The following is a 22,447-nucleotide window of genomic DNA, read 5'->3' as shown; positions in this document are numbered from 1 at the left end:
ATAAATTTATGATGAAAATTATTGCAAGAATTTCAGCATGCTGTATTTTAATCACAACTACTGTTAACTAGGAAGGTGATGCCTTTTCAAGTATTAGAGGAAACAAATTCTATACAACCTATTTGTTACTGAAAAGTAAAAAAAAAAAAAAAAAAAACCAAAACAAAACCAACCAAAAAAACCCACCCAACAACAACAAACCAACCAAAAAGCAAAAATCCAAAACAAAACAGGATAAGATGCAGTGAAAGATTACAACCGCAAAAAACCTTAATGAAGTGAGATTCTATGGATAAGTAACCAAGTTTTCAAATTTTATTCAGCAACTACTTGATTATGGTAGGTTAAATATCCTTACAAGTAGTTATCCTTAACTGTTGGTGAAAGGCTTACTCACCTAACAGAAAAAACAGCAGCAGACACCAGCAGCTGGCAAATAAGGCCAGGGGAAATACACATCCAAAATAAGGGACACCTTCCTCTTCAAGGAATGTTGGTTGACCTACACCAAAATATTTACAGGGCTGAAACATCCTTATCTGTCCATATGGATGGACATACACTGATGTGTATACACTGAAAACAAGTGAGGAACGGTAGTAACTGGATAAAATTCAATGGGCTACTGGAAAAAAGTAAATAATGGTTTCCTACCCATGAGTTAGAGGCCCCACATTGCAAAAGAAAATGACAAGATCATGAACAAAGAGGTTAGTTAAGAAATCTTTAGAAAATACTGAGAAAGATTTTGGATGACTGATTTTTTGGGACCAAAAAACTCACATCTCCCAACAATTTTCTTCTTTTACACTAAGCTGTAACTCTCCTCTTTAATCTTCCTGATGAACAAAGGTGTTTATGTAAGATAGATGTAACACTGCTGCACGATCTATACCTTTATTAAAAAATCAGCTGAGGACAATTTTTGACCTCCTGATAAGAAGTCATCAGCATATTGTCATGCAGAAATTCGAAAAATTAGAAATATTCTAATGCGATTTCTGGTTTTAAAGTCTTTGACTACAATTGAAAAATTCAAAGGACAAACAGTCAACAAGAATGCTAAGGTCATGTAACAACAACAGCTCAGAAAAAGCATTTAGGTAAAGGTCTTTCTTTAAAAAAACACCTAACCATGTCCTAGTTTGGAAGATACAAATTTTAAAACTGTACAGAATTTTTCTGCTTTTTGCTTATCCTGTTGAAAACCAAACAAATCATTACTGTGAGGTTTTTTGGTGTTCTGTGAGGGAAAAGATTCAGTAAGTGAAAAAGTGACAAGTTTTGAAAAGAAAAATGCCATCTGCCCTTGCAATTAATTTTTAGAATGTCCTGTAATGTTGCTATCCTAAATATCACATGACATGAAGAAAAAGTGAACTTGCATCAGAAGTGCTGATGAGGACACCAGGCAATAAAAGCCAGCCCGCAGGAACACTTCCTTCGTGTGGCACAGCAAGTGTGGGGTGTTTGAAGCAATGCTGTGTCTGGGGCACACCTCTCCCTCTGAGCTGCTCCTGCCATGGAGAGGAGGACACATTTGCAGGGCATGAGTCAGACAGATTCTCAGCTGCCTGTGTCTAAGACTGGGCAAGACATGGTCCAGCCAGATTACAACCAAATGAACCCCTTTGCCCTACATTTTTTCCCATTTTTTTGGTTTGTTTAGTTGTTTTTATTCCCCTAAAAGTAACTGCTTTCAAATGCTGGAAATGTAAGGGATTGCAAGGTGGGAGCATCCTTTGTAAAAATATTTATTTTAAAATATTTTTTCTTTTTTATTATTTTTTTTAAAAATAGTATAACTTCATAACAATCATATTTTACACAAGAGGTTTATGATTGATGTCATAATCATTTACATCACATCTGGGAACTGTTAGAAATAACATATGATGAATATATTGTTCAACTGTTATGGTTCCAAAAACTTCAAAACATTAAGACATGTCTGTTTCCCTGAGTCTATCACTCTCTTTAGCAAAATAAACAAGATTTTGCATTTTTGAGTATTTTAGAAAATGACTTTTCAGTCTTCCATTTCTACACGAAGTCCCCATTGTTCCTTGAACTGCAAGAGATACATTTCTTGGTCCTGAGGTGATCCACCAGATACCTCTCTCTCATAGAGTCTGAGCAAAATTCCGTCTTTGTCAGGATCATCATACTTGAATACTCCTTCACACACCTGATTTTCAACACTGGACAAAGTAGGAACATACAGTCTTCCACTGTGAGGATCCCAATCAAGTAATATGGTCTGGACATCTTTCTTTGTGAGGCCCTGTGTGGTTTCTTCCAGCTGATGATAGGATGTCTGCCCAGACTTTTCAGTGTCCAGGTCCATGAAGTCAATATGGGTCTCACTTGGTAATTCATCTGTTGCATCAACCACCTTCAAATTAAGTTCCTCTGTTTTCTGTCCCAAACAAAGGTCTCCTACCCGTATCTCTAGCTGGGGGGAATATGGCTGTCCTGTTTCCATATCAACCAAGTCCCCCAAAGCAACCTGTGGCTCACCCTGTAGCCCCCCAGGGGCAGAAAATTTCTCTTCTAGTTTCTGACCAGGACTGAAGTCTTCAGTCCTTACATCATGCTCATACTCTACAACCCCTGCATTTTTATCTCTCCAAGTATTCTGTGTTCCAGACCAGCCAAGAGATGCCCAGTTTCCAGTTTGGCTCCCTTCCACTAAAGTATCTTCTTTGAGTGAAATCTCTTCACGTGAAAAATCAAGCAAATATCTTGCTTTCAGCACTTGTTCAGAAGGCAAATCCCTCCCTTCAGTGTCATTGTAAACAGTGCTATAATGGGGACTTTTCCTTTCTGACAGACGTCTGGATTCCTCACCGTTGTCCCCATTAACATTGATAAGGTTGAGCGCTATTTTTTCACTTGGTATGAAAACCCATTCCTTGCATTTGTCAGTGCACTGCCATACCTAGAAAGTAAGTAATATTTTGAGTGAAGTATAATAAAAATACCACCTTCTTATACTACCTTATATTTTTAAAATATAATGCTAGGTTAGACCTTATTAGGAGGTTATTTCAACTTAGGGAAGAAGAAAGTTCATCATATAAACAGTCAAGAGTGTCACTATGCTCTCCTTTTTTTATTCTATCTAAAGTAAAACTATATTATGATCAGTTTTCATACCCCTTTCCCCACCATCCCCATGTCAAAATAATGGTTAGAACAATTCTGCCAAATACAGGTTGTGTTTCCAAACCAGCATAAATTCATGTGACTTTGGAGAAAATATCAGTCTTTGCTCTTGGACCACAAAATACTGAATCTATTCCACTCCTTTTAACCAGTGAAGAGAAAATGCAGTCACAACCTGTTCCCACAAGCAGTGTCAGGTAACATGTTAATGTATAACTTACAGAGAATAAAATAATACCAGGTTTCCTTTCAGAGAGAGAGCTACACATCAAGTTGAAGCACAGTGTACAGAGCCTGCAGTGTGTAGTCTGCCATAAGCTGCTTTTATGAATCTGCGCAAAATCATCAAATTAAACCATAGGGATCTTTCTGAAATGGGTAAAATTTTCGATAGGAATCAAAACTGTGTGGGCACTGGTGGAGTGAACAGAAGAAACCACCAGAAGGTGCATTTCAGTGCTTTCAAGCTTGAATGGAAGACTAAGACCACTAATGGATGTACCAAGTATTCTGAAAGGTTGCACAGGTCAGAAATGCTGGACCAAACAGTTTATTCCATGTCCCTCCAGCCACACAGGGTGCACATGTGGGACAGTCTGTATGTTGGGAAAGCCAGAGAGCATCATTAAAATATCAGGTCTATATCCATTTGTTACCTTAACATTGACTGAATCCAGAGGTGGAGAAATAAAATTGAAGCTCCATGATGGTCATTAAAAAGTGCAATGAACATAAAAAAATTCCCAACATTCAAATTACAACTTAGAGAAAATAACTCCTGGATTTAGGAGTTTAGTCTGCTACTGAGAGGAAATTTTTCACTAAGTAGCCCTTCATGCTTTTGGATTTTAAAGAGCTCTGTCCTGTTAGCTCCAGAGGAGATGAAGCTATCTCCCCATACCATGACCTGCATCCCAGGAACAAAACATAAAGAACAAGACAGAAACAGACTTTTTACTAGGGCTTGTAGTGACAAGGGACAATAGTTTTAAATGAAAGAGGGTTCATTTAGACTGAATATAAGGAATACATCCTTTACGGTGAGTGTGGTGAGGCACTGGAATAGGTTTCCCAGGGAGCCGTGGATGCCCCATAAGTACAAGTACAAGTGCTCAAAGTCAGGTTGAATGGAGCTTTAAGCAACCTGATCTAGTGGCAGATGTTCTTGCCCATGTCAGAACTAGATACCTTTGAAGGCCCCTACCAACCCAAACCACTCCGTGATTCCACGGTTCTGTAATACAACCAGCGCCTCCTCAAGTGCAGGAGGTATTTCTGTGCACATCTGAACACACTGCAGCAGTGGCTGCTCCAATCCTTCTGAGCCCTTCTGAACTCACAGTCCCCCTGTGAAGATTTCTCCTGTCACCTCTCCACTTCTCTAATCTTCTTCAGCAAGATGAGCATGTTGAAACCAACTCCCTTGTATCTCCCATCCCACGGTGTCACACAGATTGGATTAACATTGAAATCTTCATTCATTATTATAATTGCATGTTTATGGCTGAGCAACTTGCTTAAAGATACCTGTGAGAAAGTTCTGTTAAGCTCATGAGCTGGAAACCAGTAACATTTCCTAGACTTTATGTATTCTTTCTAAAAATCGACAAACTTTGCAGCACTAAGAAATTTGGGAACATTTTTTTGCAGAAAGTGTATTTGGCCTGTCTAAATAACAGAATGTGATTGTTTATATATTTTTGGGTGTTAGGAAATGGTACAATATTTCAAAGTACCATTTCTTGAAATCCAGGCTAAATTATCTGTATGATGCATATGTGTTAAACCTTTCACAATCACAATTAATTGGAAAAATCTGGTAATACCCAGTAATAGTCCAACAAAACATCATGTTTCTGTACTGCTTAATTATCTTCCCTTCTTGTTTCTGAATTCAACAAATTAATAACTTTTGTCCAAATTACTTTACACAGTGTTTCATCTTAGATAAATTTACAGAGTTCTGACACCTTGACAGACCTTGCCCAGTGCACCTCAGACCTTGTTAAGGCAATGACTCTTCCAAAACCAATAGCTCTGTTCTGATCATGGCAATCTTGAGTTATTACTCTGTTTTTCTTGCATTTAATAACCCTCAATGTGGTTTTCTTCTCTTGATCTCAGTAGCAACTAGAGCTTTTATTTGGAGCGAGCCACAGTTACCTCCAAGCCTGCTTAGAACCCTGGAAAACACACAGCTCTGCTGTGAGTGCCAAGGTTGGCAGTGACCTCCTGCAACAGAAGACACTTACCAGGTTTGTTGGATGTTTTTGTTTGTGGATGTGAATATACTTGTGCATCCAATAGCATACCACAGAAATACAAAGGAGAGCCAGTGTGGTAGGCATAATATATCCAAATGTGATTGTTATAGTCTTATCTTCTCTTTTGTCTGTTAATAAAACAAAAGTTTTGATTGTAACAAGGAACTTTTTAATGTATGCAGACAGTAATATGTGCCTTCACCACACTGCACTTTGGATACAGAATGCAAATGTTTTAGATAAACAAGGAATTTGCAGGAAATGAAAAAAAAAATATTTGAGCTACAGGGCAATTATTATTATTGTATAAATGATAAATTAAAATCTATAAAGAAGTAACACCATCTCCCTTAGGTTCTCCTGTTGCTAACTTCAGATTGACCCAGCTCTGCCACTCCCAAACCACATTCAAGGAGAAAAAATATCCTCCATGCACTAAAACTCAAAGAATGCAGATAATTTTCTTCAGAGATAGTGATGTACCTTCCAGTCAGTCCCAGCTATGCTTTATTAGAGGCAAAGTTTTTTTTCATTGGTACAAGTGCACAGAGAAGGGAGAAACCATGCTAATTATCACTGTCAAAATACATAAAAAACTCAAAAATTCAATCACCATGATTTTTTCTAACTTGCATCTTTTTATTTTAAATTTACCACCTCACACATACCTTTCAATGTAGTAATGCAATGTTCTTTGGAAAAGCCACTGTCCAAAACTGGTGTGGTGACGTGTATCTGTGCACTGACACAATAAGCCGTTCCAGGTTCTAACCAGGGCACAACCAAGGTGTTGTTGCTGATGGAGAAGAACCACTGGAAGACATTAAAAATATTTTTCCCCCCTTTAACTCCTGAGCTACAGAAAGGTCACGAGCATACACATTTTCTAGAAAGGTTGATACTCTAAAAGCTGCCAGCTGCATCCTTTTCCTCCAAAAGCAAGCAACATTCAAGTTACTTGTTAAGTCACATCCTCTCTGATTATTTTCTCTTCCAGTCAAAGATTCTTGTACCACCACTGAACAATCTCATGCTTCATATGCAGCAGGACCTTAGGTCACTACTGGCCACATTCCTGTGGTGATGTTGCAATAGAGCTAAAGCATCATTCCAGCCCTGTCCTCACATGCACCCCCATGACAGGCACATGGTGTGGGTCCACAAAATATTTCAAACTGGTATGTTCTAGAAAAGCCAGGAGCCTTAGGGTAACAGAATTTATGTAGACCCTGGAGTCCAAAGTAAAGTTATTGCTATATTTCCTGCACCTTTGTGAAAAAACCCTCAACAAACCAGCCAAACAAACACAATCAACCAAACCACCAATCCACATTTGTCGACTGCATATTTGCTAATCTTGGCGTTTCAAGAAGCACGGAGCACAGATTTAATAGGAGCAGTTTCACAGCCTTGTCAAAGCTTACCCGCTTCTTTGTTTTTTTGTTGAGGACAGACACATTGTACTGTAGGCCAGGATACACTTGAAGCAGAGATATGGATTCTTCCTCAGGACTTCTCTTCCACTTCTCAGGAGCAGTCAAAATGATTGAAATAGATCTGTCAGTAGAAGATAGACTTACCATGGGTGGATCTATTTTAGCTGGAAAAATGAACATGTACAAAAAGCCATCAAATTCAGCAGAGGCACACTGGTTTGACCAGTTTCATCAAACTGATCATATTAAATTTTTGCAATGACTGGGGGAGTCTAAGTAGAGCTTTGAAAAATTTATTTATATTGGAAGAAAATTTGATCAGATAACTAAGAGGATCTTTACAGTGAGAGAGTGAACACTGACTTGGAATTTTGCCAAAGAATTCTTGGGACTTTATAGGATAAACAACCTTGAAACTCAATTTACTAATATAGGCTGAATTACCAGTATGTTCTTAGATTATCTGGCACAGATAAGAAACATTGGGCTCTAGAGTATGCTTACTGATTGGTTTGATAAAGCCTTTTCAAAATCAGAGTTATTTATACTATGAATGTGTCACAGATTTTATTTGCCTTGAGTAAGGCTTTACCATAGCACTATAAAGAATTCAGTATATACCAGACTATATATTTTTATATAGATATATATTTATCCAAATTCCAATTTTATTATTTGAATTACTTCTGTCAAAAGCAGAATATAAGAATAAATGTGAAACAACTGAAAAAAATGTAACTTCGTGCTAAAACTAAAATATCATACACTGTGAAGGCATGTGCAGTCTGAGCACACATTGTTAATCAAGGCCATTGAACATCTGGCTGTGTGCTTAGCTCTCCTTACTGTCTGTTAGAGGGTTGAATCGTGTGGTCTCCATCCAGTCAGAGCATGCCCCATTTAGGAATGCTTTAACACTTGCATAGTATTGTTCTTCGTAGTCAGAGGTCTCACTGGAGAGGTCACACCATGTTCTGTTTATATTCCTGCATTCTGGCTTTCTAATCCACTTGCCAACACCGTATCTATATTGAAAAGAAAGAGAAAGGAGCTGTATAAAAGCTATTTCCATTATATTAGTCACCTCATAATACAATTTTCTCTGCTTTACTATGGCTGATAAAACAATTTCCATATTTAGCAGAAATCTGAAATTTCAAGGAATCACAGCTTCAGCTGAGATGAAGCACAAGACTTCCACAAGTTCTAAATGAAAAATAAATTAGATGAGGCCCTCTCCAGAAGAAGCCAGATGAAACTAACTGGGATGTTAGTGATACCAATCTAAGTCAAGGTTTGCCTGTGCAGACCAGAGATCTCTCCTCCACAGCTCTATTTTAAATTCTAAACACACAATAACAGAGACAGGATAACTATTTATATGGAAACAAAGAGTTCAGTCAGAATGGTCAGTGACTAATCCTCAAGTATCAACACAGATCATGCTCAGGGTCTCCAAGATGAATGACAGGAGACTACTCATTCCTGCCTGATGCCTTGTTTTCTAGTTTAAAAGAAAGACTCAACTGGAACACAATGAACTTCACAACCCTTCTAATTGAAAAAAGGCCATATATCTGCTACCAACAATGCCTCAGTACTGACCAGCTCTTATACACTGGTAGAACAAACCAAGATTTCCTTGAAAAATTCCTGATTGGACTTGCTCAGAAGTTCCTGCTCCTATAATTCACATTAAGAATTTCCCCTTTGGCTGCTAATTAGTAAGGGCGTGTGACAACTTCTGCTGGATCACTCACCGGCATTTTTCCACCTATCTCAAGGCCTTGCTCTCCTGGGTGGGTAGAGGCACCTGACTGTTTTTGTGTGCAGTGTGAAAGATGGCCATACCTATGGCTACAGACTATTCATGGACCAGCTGGTCTTTCAGATTCAGTGCAGTCAGTTCTCTCTGAACATTTTACCTCCCATACAAGTCCTGGTTTCTGCCAAGGACAGGGTTAATTACTTGCAGTAGCCATGAGGGGGTGGAGCCTGGAGCTGTGTGGGCATGGCCAAAATCCTAATGCTATTCGATGCCATCTTTCATCAATGCCAGGGCCACAGAAGAAGGACTCTCTCTCCATTCCTAGAAGAAAGGTGTTCCTTTCCCATGCAGGGAGCATGGTAGATGGATCAGTGTTGGTAACACTGGTCCTGACCAGAGAGATCTGTTTGGGTGGCATGGCTGCAGTCGGGTCAAGCTCTGCACTCTCTCTTTTGTACATTTTTATCCTTAATATTGCTGCTGTCACTGCTCATTGTCTTATCTCATTGCTGTTTCCAGTAAATGGTTCCTACCTCCATCTGTGATCTTTGCCTTTTGTGCTTCCAGCTGGAGGTGGAGGGGAAGCAAGTGGCACCATGGTTTTTTGAGCAGAACTTTTGAATTGGAGAACACCATTCCTAAACCACGTATCATTCACTCTGTAACTGCTGACCACTCTTAAGTTACAGGAAACTTCTAGAGATCAGTATTCATTTTACTGTTCTGAAAATGTTCCTAGATTGAGGGAAGTGTAAATATTAGAGGTAAAGACCGGGAGCATTACATAATCTGTGACAACAGTGCCACACCTCGTTAGAAGCCAAACTTCTATCACTGCCCTTCAGAATGACACAGTGCTCTCTCAGTGGGAATAAAGGAAATGGAGTCTGGTTCTCATGCAAATTCCTTGATACCCTACTAAGGTGTAGACCTTGACAATGTAAGGGCCTGATTCCAACCACATTACTTGTATTTTTGTACAATGCTTGGTAACATTGGTGGATTTTCTCCTAGAGAAGTTTGCTGGATCAGAAGAAATCTGGGGGAGTGGGTCTGTCAGTAAAGAGCAATGACACACTGGGTATTATTAATACTGATTGAATCATACATCTCCATATCCATTTAAGTGTGTACAGAGGATGTATAAGGACAGATACCAGTCCACAGCACAGTTGTTCTTTATTCTTCTCTCTCATTTTAGGAGGAATGCCTCTGAAAGCTTCCATAGTATTAGAATGTTGTTCCTACACTTCTATCATAGGAAGAACATCTCCTTACCCATTTTTTAAATTGGTGTGAGGTAAACAGTGCCAGAAGAAGAAGTTAAAAACCACACTAAGTCTAGCTCACACTTTAGCTCTTTCTTTACTTCATATCAGCAACACCTTGCATAAAGTTGGGTTTTCTTTTTAAATTATTATTTAAAATGCTAAAATAAAATTCAGTGGGAGATAAAATAAACAAGCCAACTTACACTGCATACTTCACCTTGTAGACAACTCCATCACCTGTGCCTTCTGGTGCTGACCAGTGAAGGACATTCTTCATATTTATAGATTCAAAACGGACATTCCTAGGGTTAGGCAAAGAACAATACAACTCTCCTGAGAAAGAAAATAAGAAAGGAACAACATGCACTAAGAATCAACATATGCATACACTCCCAAAGTAGCCAAAAGAGACAGACGTTTTTTAAAAGGCCATAAATTCTACTGTTTTTAGCATTCAAACTGTAATGTGCTTGGCTGTGGGAAATAAATTTTTTTACAAATGTCCCTACCTAGTGCAGTCTCACATTCCACCTTTACGAGTGTGTTTTTTCTCTAGCAAAAATGGCTTTGCCCTTTATGACAGGCATGGAAATATTCAGGGACTGGAAGCTAAAACTAGAAAAGCTTGGCCTAGAAGAGACACACATTGTTAAAATTGCAACACTATTTGAATATCAGAAAAATTTAACATTGAAAATTTTAAGAATATCCTTAATACTTTACTTTAATCTTCTTGGAGCTGAGTGGATTTTTAAAAGGCAAACCAGGCATTTTAGAAAAAGACACACAGAATGTACTGCAAACACAGCTTTACAAACTGAAGTATGACTTTACTCTGGAGAATTGGACTGGATGATCACAATAGCCCCAGTGTCATTTGACCATCCCTTTTGATTCTCCTCGAAGTCAGAAGCAAACATCTACTGTAAGGTCACTCATCTAACTTGCTGTTCATTGCACCAGCTTTTGAAATTAATAAATAGGCAAATTTCAGTATCCTAAGAACACAGTTTCAGATCTTTCTGATACCCACCTGTAATCTAATAAATGTCATGAAGGTGCCCACATTGCTAAATTGCTTGCAAAATGAAGCCTGTGGGCCCAGGGGAAGAATCTCAAATTCAAAGTTATGACTCAAGCCTCAGCTATTCCTGCCATGCTCTGGGAGGAGCAACCCTGAGACCAGCCCTGAAGCTGCCACTTCTGGGAAGGAGCTCCCCATTGCATGTAGCCACAAGAGCATAAGAGGGAAGAGAAAAAGCAACTCTGTGGTTTTTCAGGATTTTTGAAAACCCTTTAATCTGCTCCTCCAGGAATGCAATTCTAGTCCTTGATATAACAAAATGAGGCAAAGTTAGTGGGAAATAAAATGAACTTGTTCAAATGAATAGTTCTTGAGCTGTAACTTCTGTAAGCAGACCTTAGGGTATTTTCATAGTATATTTTGCTATTACCAGAACAATAGTGTTCATCCTTCTGTATATGCAACATATAGTTGCTTTTGTAAGCAAAAGTCACCACCATTTTCCTGATTAATGTGCAGACTCCTGTCTTTGAGCCAAACAGTAGAAGATTTTTTCTCTTCAAGACACTTATTAGACAATCTCCTTGCAGTTCTGTGGAGACCTATTACTTCAAACTGTCTCAGTGCAAACTCTTGGTTTTCTAAGCCTCTAGCTGCTCAGTAATGCTGTACTGAGCATACATACATACATTCACCTGTATCTTCAGATCACAACACTGTTCATCAAAGGTATTTCTAATGCTGCTCTCTTTTATCTTTAGCCCTTAGACAGTGTTCAGTGGCTTCCATTTTCTAGTCAGAGAACAAGTTTTGTCAGGTATAGTCCTTAGGGCAAGCTTATCTATTTACAAAAAGTAGAAAGTCCCATTTCCTTGACACTTGGATGCAGAAATGTCCCATGACAGTCAGTCTGTAAGAGCTCAAACTATAGACTCGTTAGCAACATAAAAAAAAAGTTCCAGGATGCCAGGGGATATAAATACAGCAAAAGGGATTCTCCAGGAATTTGCCTTATTCCAACACTTGCTTCCAAATAGAAGATACAGAATCTAGAAAATCAAAGGTTTTCATTTCCCCAAAATAAATGTCCTCTGCAATTGCTTTAAGTGAATCCAAATGTAAAGATGCAGCTCCCTAAGAGAGCTAAGAAAGTTGTTTGCCTGTAGCTTTCCACATTTGTCTACCCTTATTTTAAAACATTTGTATTCCTCAAGAACATTTTAAAGTAGTAAGAGTCATGTGTTTGGCTGTTACATTAAAACATTTTTAAACTATTAACATGTGAAACAGGCTCTTTGACATTTTAAGTTTTTTTTTTTTTAATTTTAATATCCCTCCTCCCACTGTTTTTTCTGCTGTGGTAAATGAAGTTTCAAACCAGAAACACTGACTGCAGCAGAGGAGCCAATCTCAGCATGCAGAAGCCACAGGCTGTATCTTTACAAGATCTAAAGCATTACAACACTGCTGGTGTGCTCCCACCTAACCAAGCTCAGTGAGATTTGGAAGGCAAAGGGACTGAAACCGTTAAATTTCCATTAGATGAAACAACAGAGATTTGGTTTCTATTTCTGGTTTTGCCCCTTTACTAAAAAGCTCCCACCCTTACAATAAATTGTGCGAGTCAGTTATACCACAATTCTGCATGTGTAAAACAAGAATAAAACTACCATACTCTCCTATGTCTCCAAGAAGAGTTAAGAATAAATTCCTTCATGTCAGTTTGGTGATTGATAATATCAGAAGGCATGTGTAGAGAACAGATCATACACAGAGCTTGAATGTTCCATGGTTATCAGTCAGGAAAGGATTCAAGTATATGCAACAGCTGCATGTTTCAGTCTTTTAACTTATCTTCAGCTTTTCAGTTTCTAGTCTCAAAACACATTACATCCAGTTATATTCTGATTTTATTTCCATTTATCAGGATTCATGGCATGGGTGTCACATAGAGCATTTTCAGTTTGTACTGGCCTAAGAGCAGAAATCAGTCACCCATGTTGTTTTGCTAGGTTTAATCTGCCACAGTGCTAGCAATGGCTGTCATTCACTTTCCAGTACAGCTAAGTCACTTCATTAATTCATTGCATGGAAAAAAATGGAACCCTTATTACTGTCTTTGGAAAGGCTGTAAATCAAACCTTGAGTAATATCATTGTTTACATCTTCATGACTGACATCTGGTCTGGAAATAAGTAAAAATACAGGTTTGCAAACTTTACCACAAGGAGCTGTTCTTAGAATAATCTACAGTGAGACTCTCCAAAACAGATGTGACTTAGCCTGAAAACACCTTTGCATGTGAGTGAAAAACCCCACTGACGTCAGTGACGTTATTCACATGAGTAAAAGTCTGCATGGCTAGTGCTTCATCTTCTCTTTATGAAATCACCAGCCGGGTTCAAAAACCTGGTCAGTTTTAATCACATAGAGCTCCCTGCCAAGTACATGCCTTGCTCAAGTCAGTACTGTTCAAAGCTCAGTTCTGGTTATAGCCACATATATCTACACACATGCACAGACACATACGTACAGACGCACGGCTAAACACACACAGATTCCATGTTACAACTATTACCCATTCAGTGCATCTGTGTTTTCCCTGCTAGGAGGTCCCCCTTCCTGTCTTGGTGACAAACAGCTGTGCTTAATGGCAGTGCTGCAGGACAAACACAGGTGCAACTACCCATGTCCTCTGACTCTAAACAGATTTTTTAGCTTTGCACTTCGGTTGGGTAACCCAGCAGCTACAAAGCATAAAAATATATAAATACAGAAAATATTATTTTTTCTGTGCAGTGGCAAAAATTTTGGGGTGGGGAGAAGGCGGAGGACCCACTGAAAGCTGATCTATTGGTATCCAAGTGCCTCCTGTGTGACCACTGTTTTTTACTGTAGCCCTCTCAAGCGGAGTGATCATCTGCTGTATTTTACTGTGACGTAGCACAGAGGTGCAAACACCAAATTATCCAACCAAATACAGCAACAAAGAAGATCACAGAAACTTCTAGACAACTGTAGGATACAATTTAAGACAGTGAGTGATGTGGAAAACATTAAGATAGAAAGATGAGCCTTACTGCAACAGTCGTGCTACTCACAGCAGTAAAAGCCAATAACTCCCCCCCTACAGTCATCTCAGAATTCAAAAGAGGAACTGCTTTTCTGACAATGGCAGAGACTTTGGCTTCATATATTGGTCATATATATATGGCTTCATATTGTGGTCATATATTCTTATACAAAAGTGGCCCTTGGGAGCACCTCTGATGGAAGGGAAACCTTCGTGCTGGGTACCGAATTTGTGGGTATCACTGCAGCTGTTCCTCAGCATTTGCAGGTACTGCTTCAAGGCCGTGGATTGAACCCTCACACACCACTGAGAGGGGACAGCCTTTCAAACAGGCTAAGTTCCTGATTTACGTTTTCCCACTCGTAGCTTAGACCCACCAGTGAAGCATCAAGCAATTAAGGATCAATCTAGGATGCACTGCTTCTGGCAATGAATGCTCTAAGCCACTCTTCTTTCTTAAGTCATTCAGTTCAGCTTTGGGTGACTTCCATCGTATTCCTACGACGTCTTGTTTGCTCCTCCTGTGCTGTTGCGCTTCATTTTTTGAGGCATTTTTTCTCTCTTTTGTTCCTCCAGCTCATCTGTTTTGATTATTATGTTCTTGGTGAAAAACAGTCCCTCAAACACATGGCTAAGTATAACATAAAAATAAAAATGGTCATGCTTAGAGCAAATGTCCATTTAGCATCGTGTTCAGTGTTCCTCACAAGCAGAGTGTTGGGGCTGTCTTTCTGGCACATCTTCAGCTCCAGACAAGTCAGCACTGGCCACGCAGGAATGCAAGGGAGTGCACCAAGTGGTAAACGGGGACTGAGCCGAAATTGGAGATCATAAGTTACATAGAGGAAGGCAAACCCAGCAAAGCCAGGAATACAGTTTAACAAACTTATTACTTACTCATCATCTTAGCAACAATTTAAGCAATTCTGAAAGCTTTTCTCTGTGCAGATTCTTTTTGACTTGAACTCAGCAGACCGAATAACAAGGAAGAGAAGAAAGAGCAGGAGGAGGAGGATGATGAGGAGAGGTACGTAGAAGCCATTACAGCTCAGCTGCCTTTCTCCTGGTGGGGCTCTGGAACTCTCGTGTTGCAGGGTGTGAAGTCAGGTTAATGAAACCCTCTGACTTGAGCGGCACTGGTGGGAATGTGGGGAGGAGCACAGAGGTGGTTTCCTGTTCAAGACATAGCAGCACTCGAGAGCTAACCACAAAGCACACTCTTTGTTCTGCCACAAGAGGAGCCCATCACTCCCATCACAGCCTGTTCAGAGGGGGCACGGGAAAGAAAGACAGGGACAGAAAGGCAAACAAAACTGCATGAAAACCAGGTGTTGGAGCAGATGGGAAAAACTTGAGGGAAGAGAAGGGGAAAGGTGGGAGAAGGATGAGACTGGGGCACGTGGGGTTTGTTTTTCAAGAATTGGGCAGGCTGCTATTGGAAACAGGTGAGCCTGAGGAGGTAATTTTGTCAAAGTGTGAGTGGAAATACAGTCAGAAAAACAGCAGATACAGAAGTGGGACTGAAGCTGTTGCTTGCCCTGACAGGCTCTTCTCCTCCATGTGAAGCCTTGCCGTTACTAATCCAAACCATGTCCTAACTTACCAAAAACACTTCTAAAGAGGATATTGGTCAAAGGATATTTTAGACTCAGTCCAGAAATAGCCAGCCTTAGAAAGGAGGAGAAAGTTTTCCCAGTCCACTGAATGCTTGTTAGGAGACTGTTAGAGAAGACCATGGCAGCTGACACCCATTTCTTTCTGCTAACATGTATGAAATAAAATAAACTGAATTTTCTTCCCACTGTGTTGGAAGTTTGAAGTACAAGAGCAGAGCTCCCACCATCTTCCCCATGCCCTGCTACAAACACCTTTGCTTGATGCACTCCAGCAGGTGAAAGTTATTTTAGGTATGTTTTCTATTAATTCTGAGTGGCCTGAAACAAGCAAACAAGGTGAGTGAAATTCAAGGTGGGCTTGTCTAAAATTAGTCACAGCCCTTTCAAGGCTTTCAGAGTTATAATCTGACTGAGGTGTTTTGTGCTTGGTTTGATTTGGTTGGTTCCAGTGTGGGTTTTTTGATTTGTTTTTTAATTTAAAATGGAAAGATGATTTGTTTAGTTTGGCATACAAAACCATTTTTTGTCAAAAATAACTACATTAATTTTAAAAGCCCAGTGGTGACACAATGCCATGACATGATAGCTGTTTTTTAAAACACACGTTTTGAAATTATTTGAAATACTGAAAATTGCCTGTTTAGTGTTTAATGTTGAGGTTTTTCTTTGCTACCTTGAACATGTTTAGCACTACCAGTTTATTACTGCTTAGATCAATCATGTTGAACAGTGAAGAAAATGCAAACTTAGTTAGAATACCTCTGACATTTTACATTTGTTTTTTAAAGTATTCAAGAGTTAAGCTTTCTATTTGAAATATTGTAAAAAAGATACTCTGTGACACTTACCAGCCAAATTGCCATACATCACATTTTGGTACACTCCTAATCCATCTTTATATAAAATATCTATCTTTTGCATATAAACTGAACCAAAATTATGTTTGGCTTTTATCGTTCAGCACTGACTAACTGCTATTAGGCAACAACAGTCCAATTAGAACTAACAGCAATATATTTATTGCCTAATAGATGTTGCTCTTTGCTCTGTGACCTACTGATGACTTTTCTAGAAAAGGGATTTTGCTTTTCTTGGGAGTCAAAACAATTTTAATTGGTGAAATCCACAATTCTGAATTCACATTTTGCCTTGGACAGGAGACTGAATGTAACATCGATGGGGGATGAGCACTTGCTTTTTCTTCATGAGGGAAAGGCAATCCTAAGAAGATGAAAATTGAACACCTTCTACACCTGAGATCTGAGAGGAAGGACCAACACTCCCAGAAAGCTTGTAATGCCTCACCTCTCACAGGCAAGGACTCTGGAAAGGAACTGTTTGCAGAGAACTCCTGGGCCACCTCTCCATTGGTATGACACTGAAGAGAGATATGGTGCCTCTAAACAATATCCCAAGTTACTGCCACACCAAGTACAAAGAAAAGAGCTGTATGTCACTTTAAATTCTACCTAGAGATAGTCCTGAGTTCCAAAATTCAGTCTCTTACAAAGTTAAGCTTCTTAAAATACAGGAGCTCTTGTTTGTTTCATAAAGCGTGGCTTTTCTCTCTCTAACTTGCAGATAATCAGTAAGACTTCTCGGGGATAACTCTATCAGAAGAAATCTCTACAAGCCAAAACTATAAAACCAAACATAAACAGGGATTACACACACACACACACAAATGACTTGAGTTATCCTAACAACTTGCTCTTGGTATTAAGACTATAAAGGTCACTAGACAACAAGAGCCACGGAAAGGAATGGTTATCAGCTACAGTGGTGAACCTGAGTGTTTGCACAGGAACTGCAATGCACATCTTAAGTTTTGGGCTTTAATCACAAATCCCAATGGTGTTGGAAGACCCTCTATGGAATGAACTACCTTCTTTAACCATTTCCATGTCTAATTATCAGGCAATAAGGACTTGTATAGTTGAGGAATCACACACAAAGCCAAGTACTAGGGCTAGATCGCAGTGTTGTCTAGAATAGCCTGGCATGAGATTGGAAGCTGGAGATGAGAAGGTAAGGATAAGCCTTTCAGTTATATCAACGTGACACTCCTTCATATACTGCAGTTCTCCTTATGCCAATATCCATTTTTATTTATTTCTATGTTACATTTACTCCTCTTTCCTTCACAGTAGTAGAGAGCAAGGAAGTACAAAAAAAATCAAGCTCAACCCCTCCCCATATACTTCCACTCTTATTACTGAAGCTTTATGCTCTCTCTGGTAAACACACAGATTATCACCAACACACATGTATTTCAATCCTGCAAAGTATATAGACATGTACTAGGTTATTCAAAATACTATATGCACAAACATTTCAAACCAAGAGTTCAAAAAATCATTCTATTTTACATTTTTTTCCCCACTGCTTTTTCTGTCTCTAGCCTTTTATTTTGTATTTCCCAGAACAACATCAAAGGAGATGTTTTGTACATTCTAGTACAGTTCTAGTAACTGTTATAGAAAACACATCAAAATTTGCTTAAAGGGAGGCCTGAAGCTGCTTTTCAAACTACTATTTATTAGTAAAAATATGACAAAGTGGAATATGAAGTAAAATTAAATCAGGTGTGTCAATGCAGAACAAGCAATTTACACTGCTATTAGAAAACATTAAAAAGGGGGAACTTTCAAAGTTGCATCATATGAAATGTAGTTGATATAGCCACATACCAGCTCCAGTGGGATCTAAGGCTGGATGTATGCTAGCAAGGACTGCAACCCAGTATAAGCAGGTCTGTTAGATTAAAATGTTTATACTGAGAAAACCTTGTCTACATTATATACATTTCAGGTTTTTGCATTTTAACATTGGACCAGCTGTACTTGCACTAGATACATTGATGAAGCACATCTTCAAGGGCATCTTCATCCAGAAAAAATCAATTTCCAAGACTGTGTCACAATACAGATGAAAAAACAGTAACAGAAATAATTTGATATTTGCTTCAAAATCACATACCTTACCTAAATGAAAATAGTAAAATATGCCTTAAATAAATTAAAATGCTTCTAGTTTTGCAGTACAACATTAAGACTCATTTCCCTTTCCTCAGAATAAGGATACACTGTAGTAGCAAGTGCATTTTTCTATATGGATCTACAAGAGAGAGACTGGACTCTACGGGCCAAGGATTTCAAGGTTTGTCTAACTGCAGAAGAATGTGTTTAGGGAAACCTCCCATAAAAGCAAGAGGAAGGATTTAAGATGAAGCTTGTACAGTTAATAAACTAGTATTCTACCACTTAGAAAATTCAGACTGTTCCTTCACATCCTTACCAGTTTCTCACAAAAATTGCTAAACACTCCGACATGGTAAAAAGGAATGTGTTTGAACATGAACCCACTGATTTAAAAATATATTTTTCCATTTTGTTTCACATTTTCTGCACTTTTTAATTTGTTCTACAGTACAGATTTTTAAATGGTTGAGTGAAACCAATTCATTAAAAACCCCAATTGCAACAAGTGAAATTTTTACCGTTTCTCAGATAGTCTATTAGGTACAGTTCATAGACAGCAGGGCCTGAAAACAGTTAGAGACTGCTGCAACAGTTAGAGACTGGATGTAATCCAGTAAGAGTAAAATCATGCCCACTAACACATAACAGTGAAAACAAAAGGTGTTTTGCAAAGGTCAAGCTATAATTTAGTGTTTAAATGCTGCTGCTAAGGAGTTCAGAAAATTACTTGACAAGACATCCCAAGGAGACAGGCACAGGACAGATCCCCTCAGATGTAAGAATCCAAGTCTGCAAAGTCCTGCTGTAAAACTGCTTTATGTGGCACTTGGGTCCTGGTTTCTTCTGTTGGAACAAAGTACCCCCAAGTGACTCCTCTACCTATTACTTCACTTCAGAGAAAGCACATGAGCACTGCTATGACAGTTCTACACTTCATATAATTTCCTCTGTTATTAGCAAAATACTGCTAACATTTACTAACATTCATGGTCTCACGCTGAAAAAGATGAAAATGAAAGCTCTAAGCCTTCAGTGAAAGGCACAGCTCTCCCTTCCCTGCTAGTATTGCTGACTGTCAACAAAACCCTGAAATCACATCCACGTAAAGCCTCAGGAATGTGCAAACAGATTCCCCTCTGCCTTGAACAGCCACTAGACAAAAGCAGCATAATCCCCTTGATATTTTTCTAAACTTTCTTTGGAATCAAAACCAGTAGTAAACACATTTTAAAGCTTTTTTTTAAAAGAGTAACTGAATGCCAATTGTACAGATTTTCCACAACACTTGCACTGATGACCATCAGACTAAAATAAGATGAAAATTATGTGGTCAGTTACTTAAAAAGAAGCTGGCATTAGTACCTCTGAAAGCAACTCAAAATCACTGATGCATATTGGAGTAGTTTTTCAAAAGAGTTAACTGGGACACAGTACTTAGTGGAGCTTGAAGGCATTCAGGTTGTGAAGAACCCTCCTCACTACCTTCCAGCTCTCACAAGATCAGAAAGTTTTGCTGTGGAGTTAAATAGGAGCAGACTCTGTCCTTACGCATTGAGTTTTGGAGGCAGCACTTGCAGCAGAAAACAAAAGCACAGAGGCAAAGCAGGTTTCTTAGAAGATCTGCTAATCCCTCCCATGCCTTGCTCCATTTTTTAACAGGAGATACATTAAAAAAAGAGAAATAACATATGAGTTTTACAGCAGCAGGGGACTCCCCCTGCACACACGTTCCAGGCTACAGTTTATAAACTCATTTCCACTGGGTAGCATCCTGCTCCCACAGCCCACTCCAGCTGCCACCTTTTTTGCTCCCTCTGTCTCTCGTGCTTGGATATGTGGCTGCCACCATATGATACAGTCAACAGGTGGGAGACGGGACTTGGAGCCACTCAGGACAGTAACCCACGAGCTGAGTAAACCCCACCCTGGCTTTTGTTTTAATCTAGCTATTGGCAGCTCAGTTAGAGTCCTGAGGGTGGTGCCTGTCAAACAGAAAGGAACCTACAAACACCAAAGGTATTTGGGGAATTACCCAAATGGGTATAATAAGAACTATCTCAAGAGCACGCTATGAACTTAGAGCTGACAGCAAAATCAATACAGAGCTTCGTAAAAGCTTCATTCCAACTTAATTACAGAGAAAAGGAAAAGATGAAGCAACATTACAGAAACACCCAGCTCTCCTCCTCCAGCCAAAAGCACGAACACCAGATGCACGGCTGTCTCGGGCGGACGGCACAGAGCACCCGAGCGTCGCTGCGGGGCTGCGGGAGCAGAGCTCGGCGCGGAGTCCCGGCTCGCACTCCCAGCCCGGGAGGGCCGCGCGTCCCGCCGCGGCAGGCGGGGGCAGCGCCGGCACCCACCTGTGCGCGCCGCGGGGCTCGGCGGCAGCAGCAGCGGCAGCAGCGACAGCAGCGACAGCACCAGCAGCCCGGCGCCCATCGGGGCCGCATCTCCCGGCCCAGGGGCGCCCCGCGCCGCGCAGGGGGCGGGCAGGGCAGGGCAGGGCAGGTGGGAGGAGGGAAGAGGAGCCGGTCGGGCGGTGCCGCTCCCGCGGGGCCGTGCGGACGGGCCGGGGGGAGCTGCGAGACCCGACGAGCGCCCGGTGACGCTGCCGCGACCGCGTCGTCCCGCCCCGACACTGTCTCCAGGGTGCCGCGTGATTTCTCCTGCATCCCTCAGTGCTTTCACTAATGAATGACTCTCCCTCGAAACCACCCTGAGACGTGAGTGGGATGCTCTTGCACACCACCCTTTTTTTTTTTTCTTAGAGGAAGCTGAAGGTTAAAGTGATACATCACTGAGTGTTCAAAGATACGATTTCCCCCACTACTGCGCATTTAATTGTGTATTTGAAGATGGAAAAAGGCTATGGAGTCTCCGTTCTTGGAGATACTCAAAATCCATCTGATGGAGCTGAGCATCCTGTTCCACCTGACCCCGGCTGGAGTAGGGGGCTGCAGAGGCACGTTCCCACCTCAGCATTCCTGGACTCATGAGAAATAACATGTTTTGCTGCAAACAGAGCTCTCGTGGAGCTGCTCAGTGCAGCCCTCACTGAGAGCAGGAGGTGAGGGAACCTGAAAGTGTGCGCGCTGTGCTCGTGGGATGCTACAGACTGAATGCTTGGGGAGGCTCTAGCAGTTGAAGGTGCTGAGACATCAGCCCTTCTTCCCTTAGATGGACCACTGCCAGCTCCTTTCCTGCCAACTGGCCTGATTCACTGTCCTCCCACTTGTTATGTTCCCTTCAAGTTTACCTTCTCCATCTTGGCAAACTTTTGTCAGTTTTTGTTCTCTTGGTCCTTTCATCACCAGCCACTTCCCTCAGGCCTTGCTGTATAAATGGAGTATCCTGCAAACAAGAGCCAGGTATCAACACAACTGCTACAGATCAATCCACTGAAGTGACCGTCAGCATAGGTTGACTGGTAAAACAGGAGGCTGTGTCTGGAAATTATTGTCTTGCTTGTTTATCTAATTCTAATTTGCAGAAGATGAGAAACTGTACATGGTACATATACAGGGTAATATATATTTTAAATATGTATATCCATATAGACACATGCACTACAGTGAAGCTCCTGATGGACCTTTCTCCCCAGTTGCTGTTTCTGTGTGTTCTACACTGGCTTCTCTCCCAATTAGCTGTCACTCTGTGTCTTCCCTGCAATTCCTGCTTTTTTGCCTGTTGGGCTGTCTGTGTTAGGAAGGGGGTACTTAACGCCTTCATCTGGATACAGAGGCCCACTCTGAAAGTATGGTGAGAAAATGAGGTTTCTAGACTCAATTCTGACTCCACAGACAAAACACCAGTTCAAAGCCATGGTCACAAGGCGAGTAATCC

General features: G+C 40.3%; 1 protein-coding gene across 4 annotated transcripts; it reads right to left on the bottom strand.

Annotated features, from left to right (window-relative positions):
* Window positions 1-1,743: 1,743 nt before the first annotated feature.
* On the bottom strand, window positions 1,744-21,052 carry IL20RA (interleukin 20 receptor subunit alpha). 4 transcript variants are annotated; one of them, XM_068184817.1, is made up of 7 exons: window positions 20,965-21,052; window positions 10,111-10,240; window positions 7,715-7,893; window positions 6,857-7,032; window positions 6,101-6,245; window positions 5,421-5,560; window positions 1,744-2,941 (listed from the first exon to the last, which is right to left on the bottom strand). In XM_068184817.1, exons 1-7 carry the CDS (start codon window positions 21,041-21,043, stop codon window positions 2,030-2,032), a joined length of 1,761 nt encoding a protein of 586 aa, XP_068040918.1. In that variant the 5' UTR covers window positions 21,044-21,052; the 3' UTR covers window positions 1,744-2,029. The 4 variants fall into 4 exon arrangements, with proteins under 4 accessions (XP_068040918.1, XP_068040921.1, XP_068040919.1 ...); XM_068184820.1 differs by having other exon boundaries at window positions 10,111-10,209; XM_068184818.1 differs by lacking the exon at window positions 20,965-21,052 and adding an exon at window positions 18,605-18,752.
* Between the last annotated feature and the right edge of the window lie 1,395 nt (window positions 21,053-22,447).

The sequence above is a fragment of the Anomalospiza imberbis genome, chromosome 3 (assembly GCF_031753505.1).
Source record: "Anomalospiza imberbis isolate Cuckoo-Finch-1a 21T00152 chromosome 3, ASM3175350v1, whole genome shotgun sequence".
Taxonomy (NCBI): Eukaryota; Metazoa; Chordata; class Aves; order Passeriformes; family Viduidae; genus Anomalospiza; species Anomalospiza imberbis.
This window is presented reverse-complemented; position numbering and strand designations above follow the sequence as displayed.

Bases quoted from the DNA above. Each gene is read 5' to 3' on its own strand.
- IL20RA (XM_068184817.1), bottom strand. From the start codon at position 21,043: ATGGGCGCCGGGCTGCTGGTGCTGTCGCTGCTGTCGCTGCTGCCGCTG. The intron at 7,894-10,110 runs GTAAGTTGGCTT...TTTTCAATATAG, and splicing joins TACAAGGTGAAGTATGCAGT to ATACGGTGTTGGCAAGTGGA. The intron at 5,561-6,100 runs GTATGTGTGAGG...TTTTATTAACAG, and splicing joins TTGCATTACTACATTGAAAG to ACAAAAGAGAAGATAAGACT.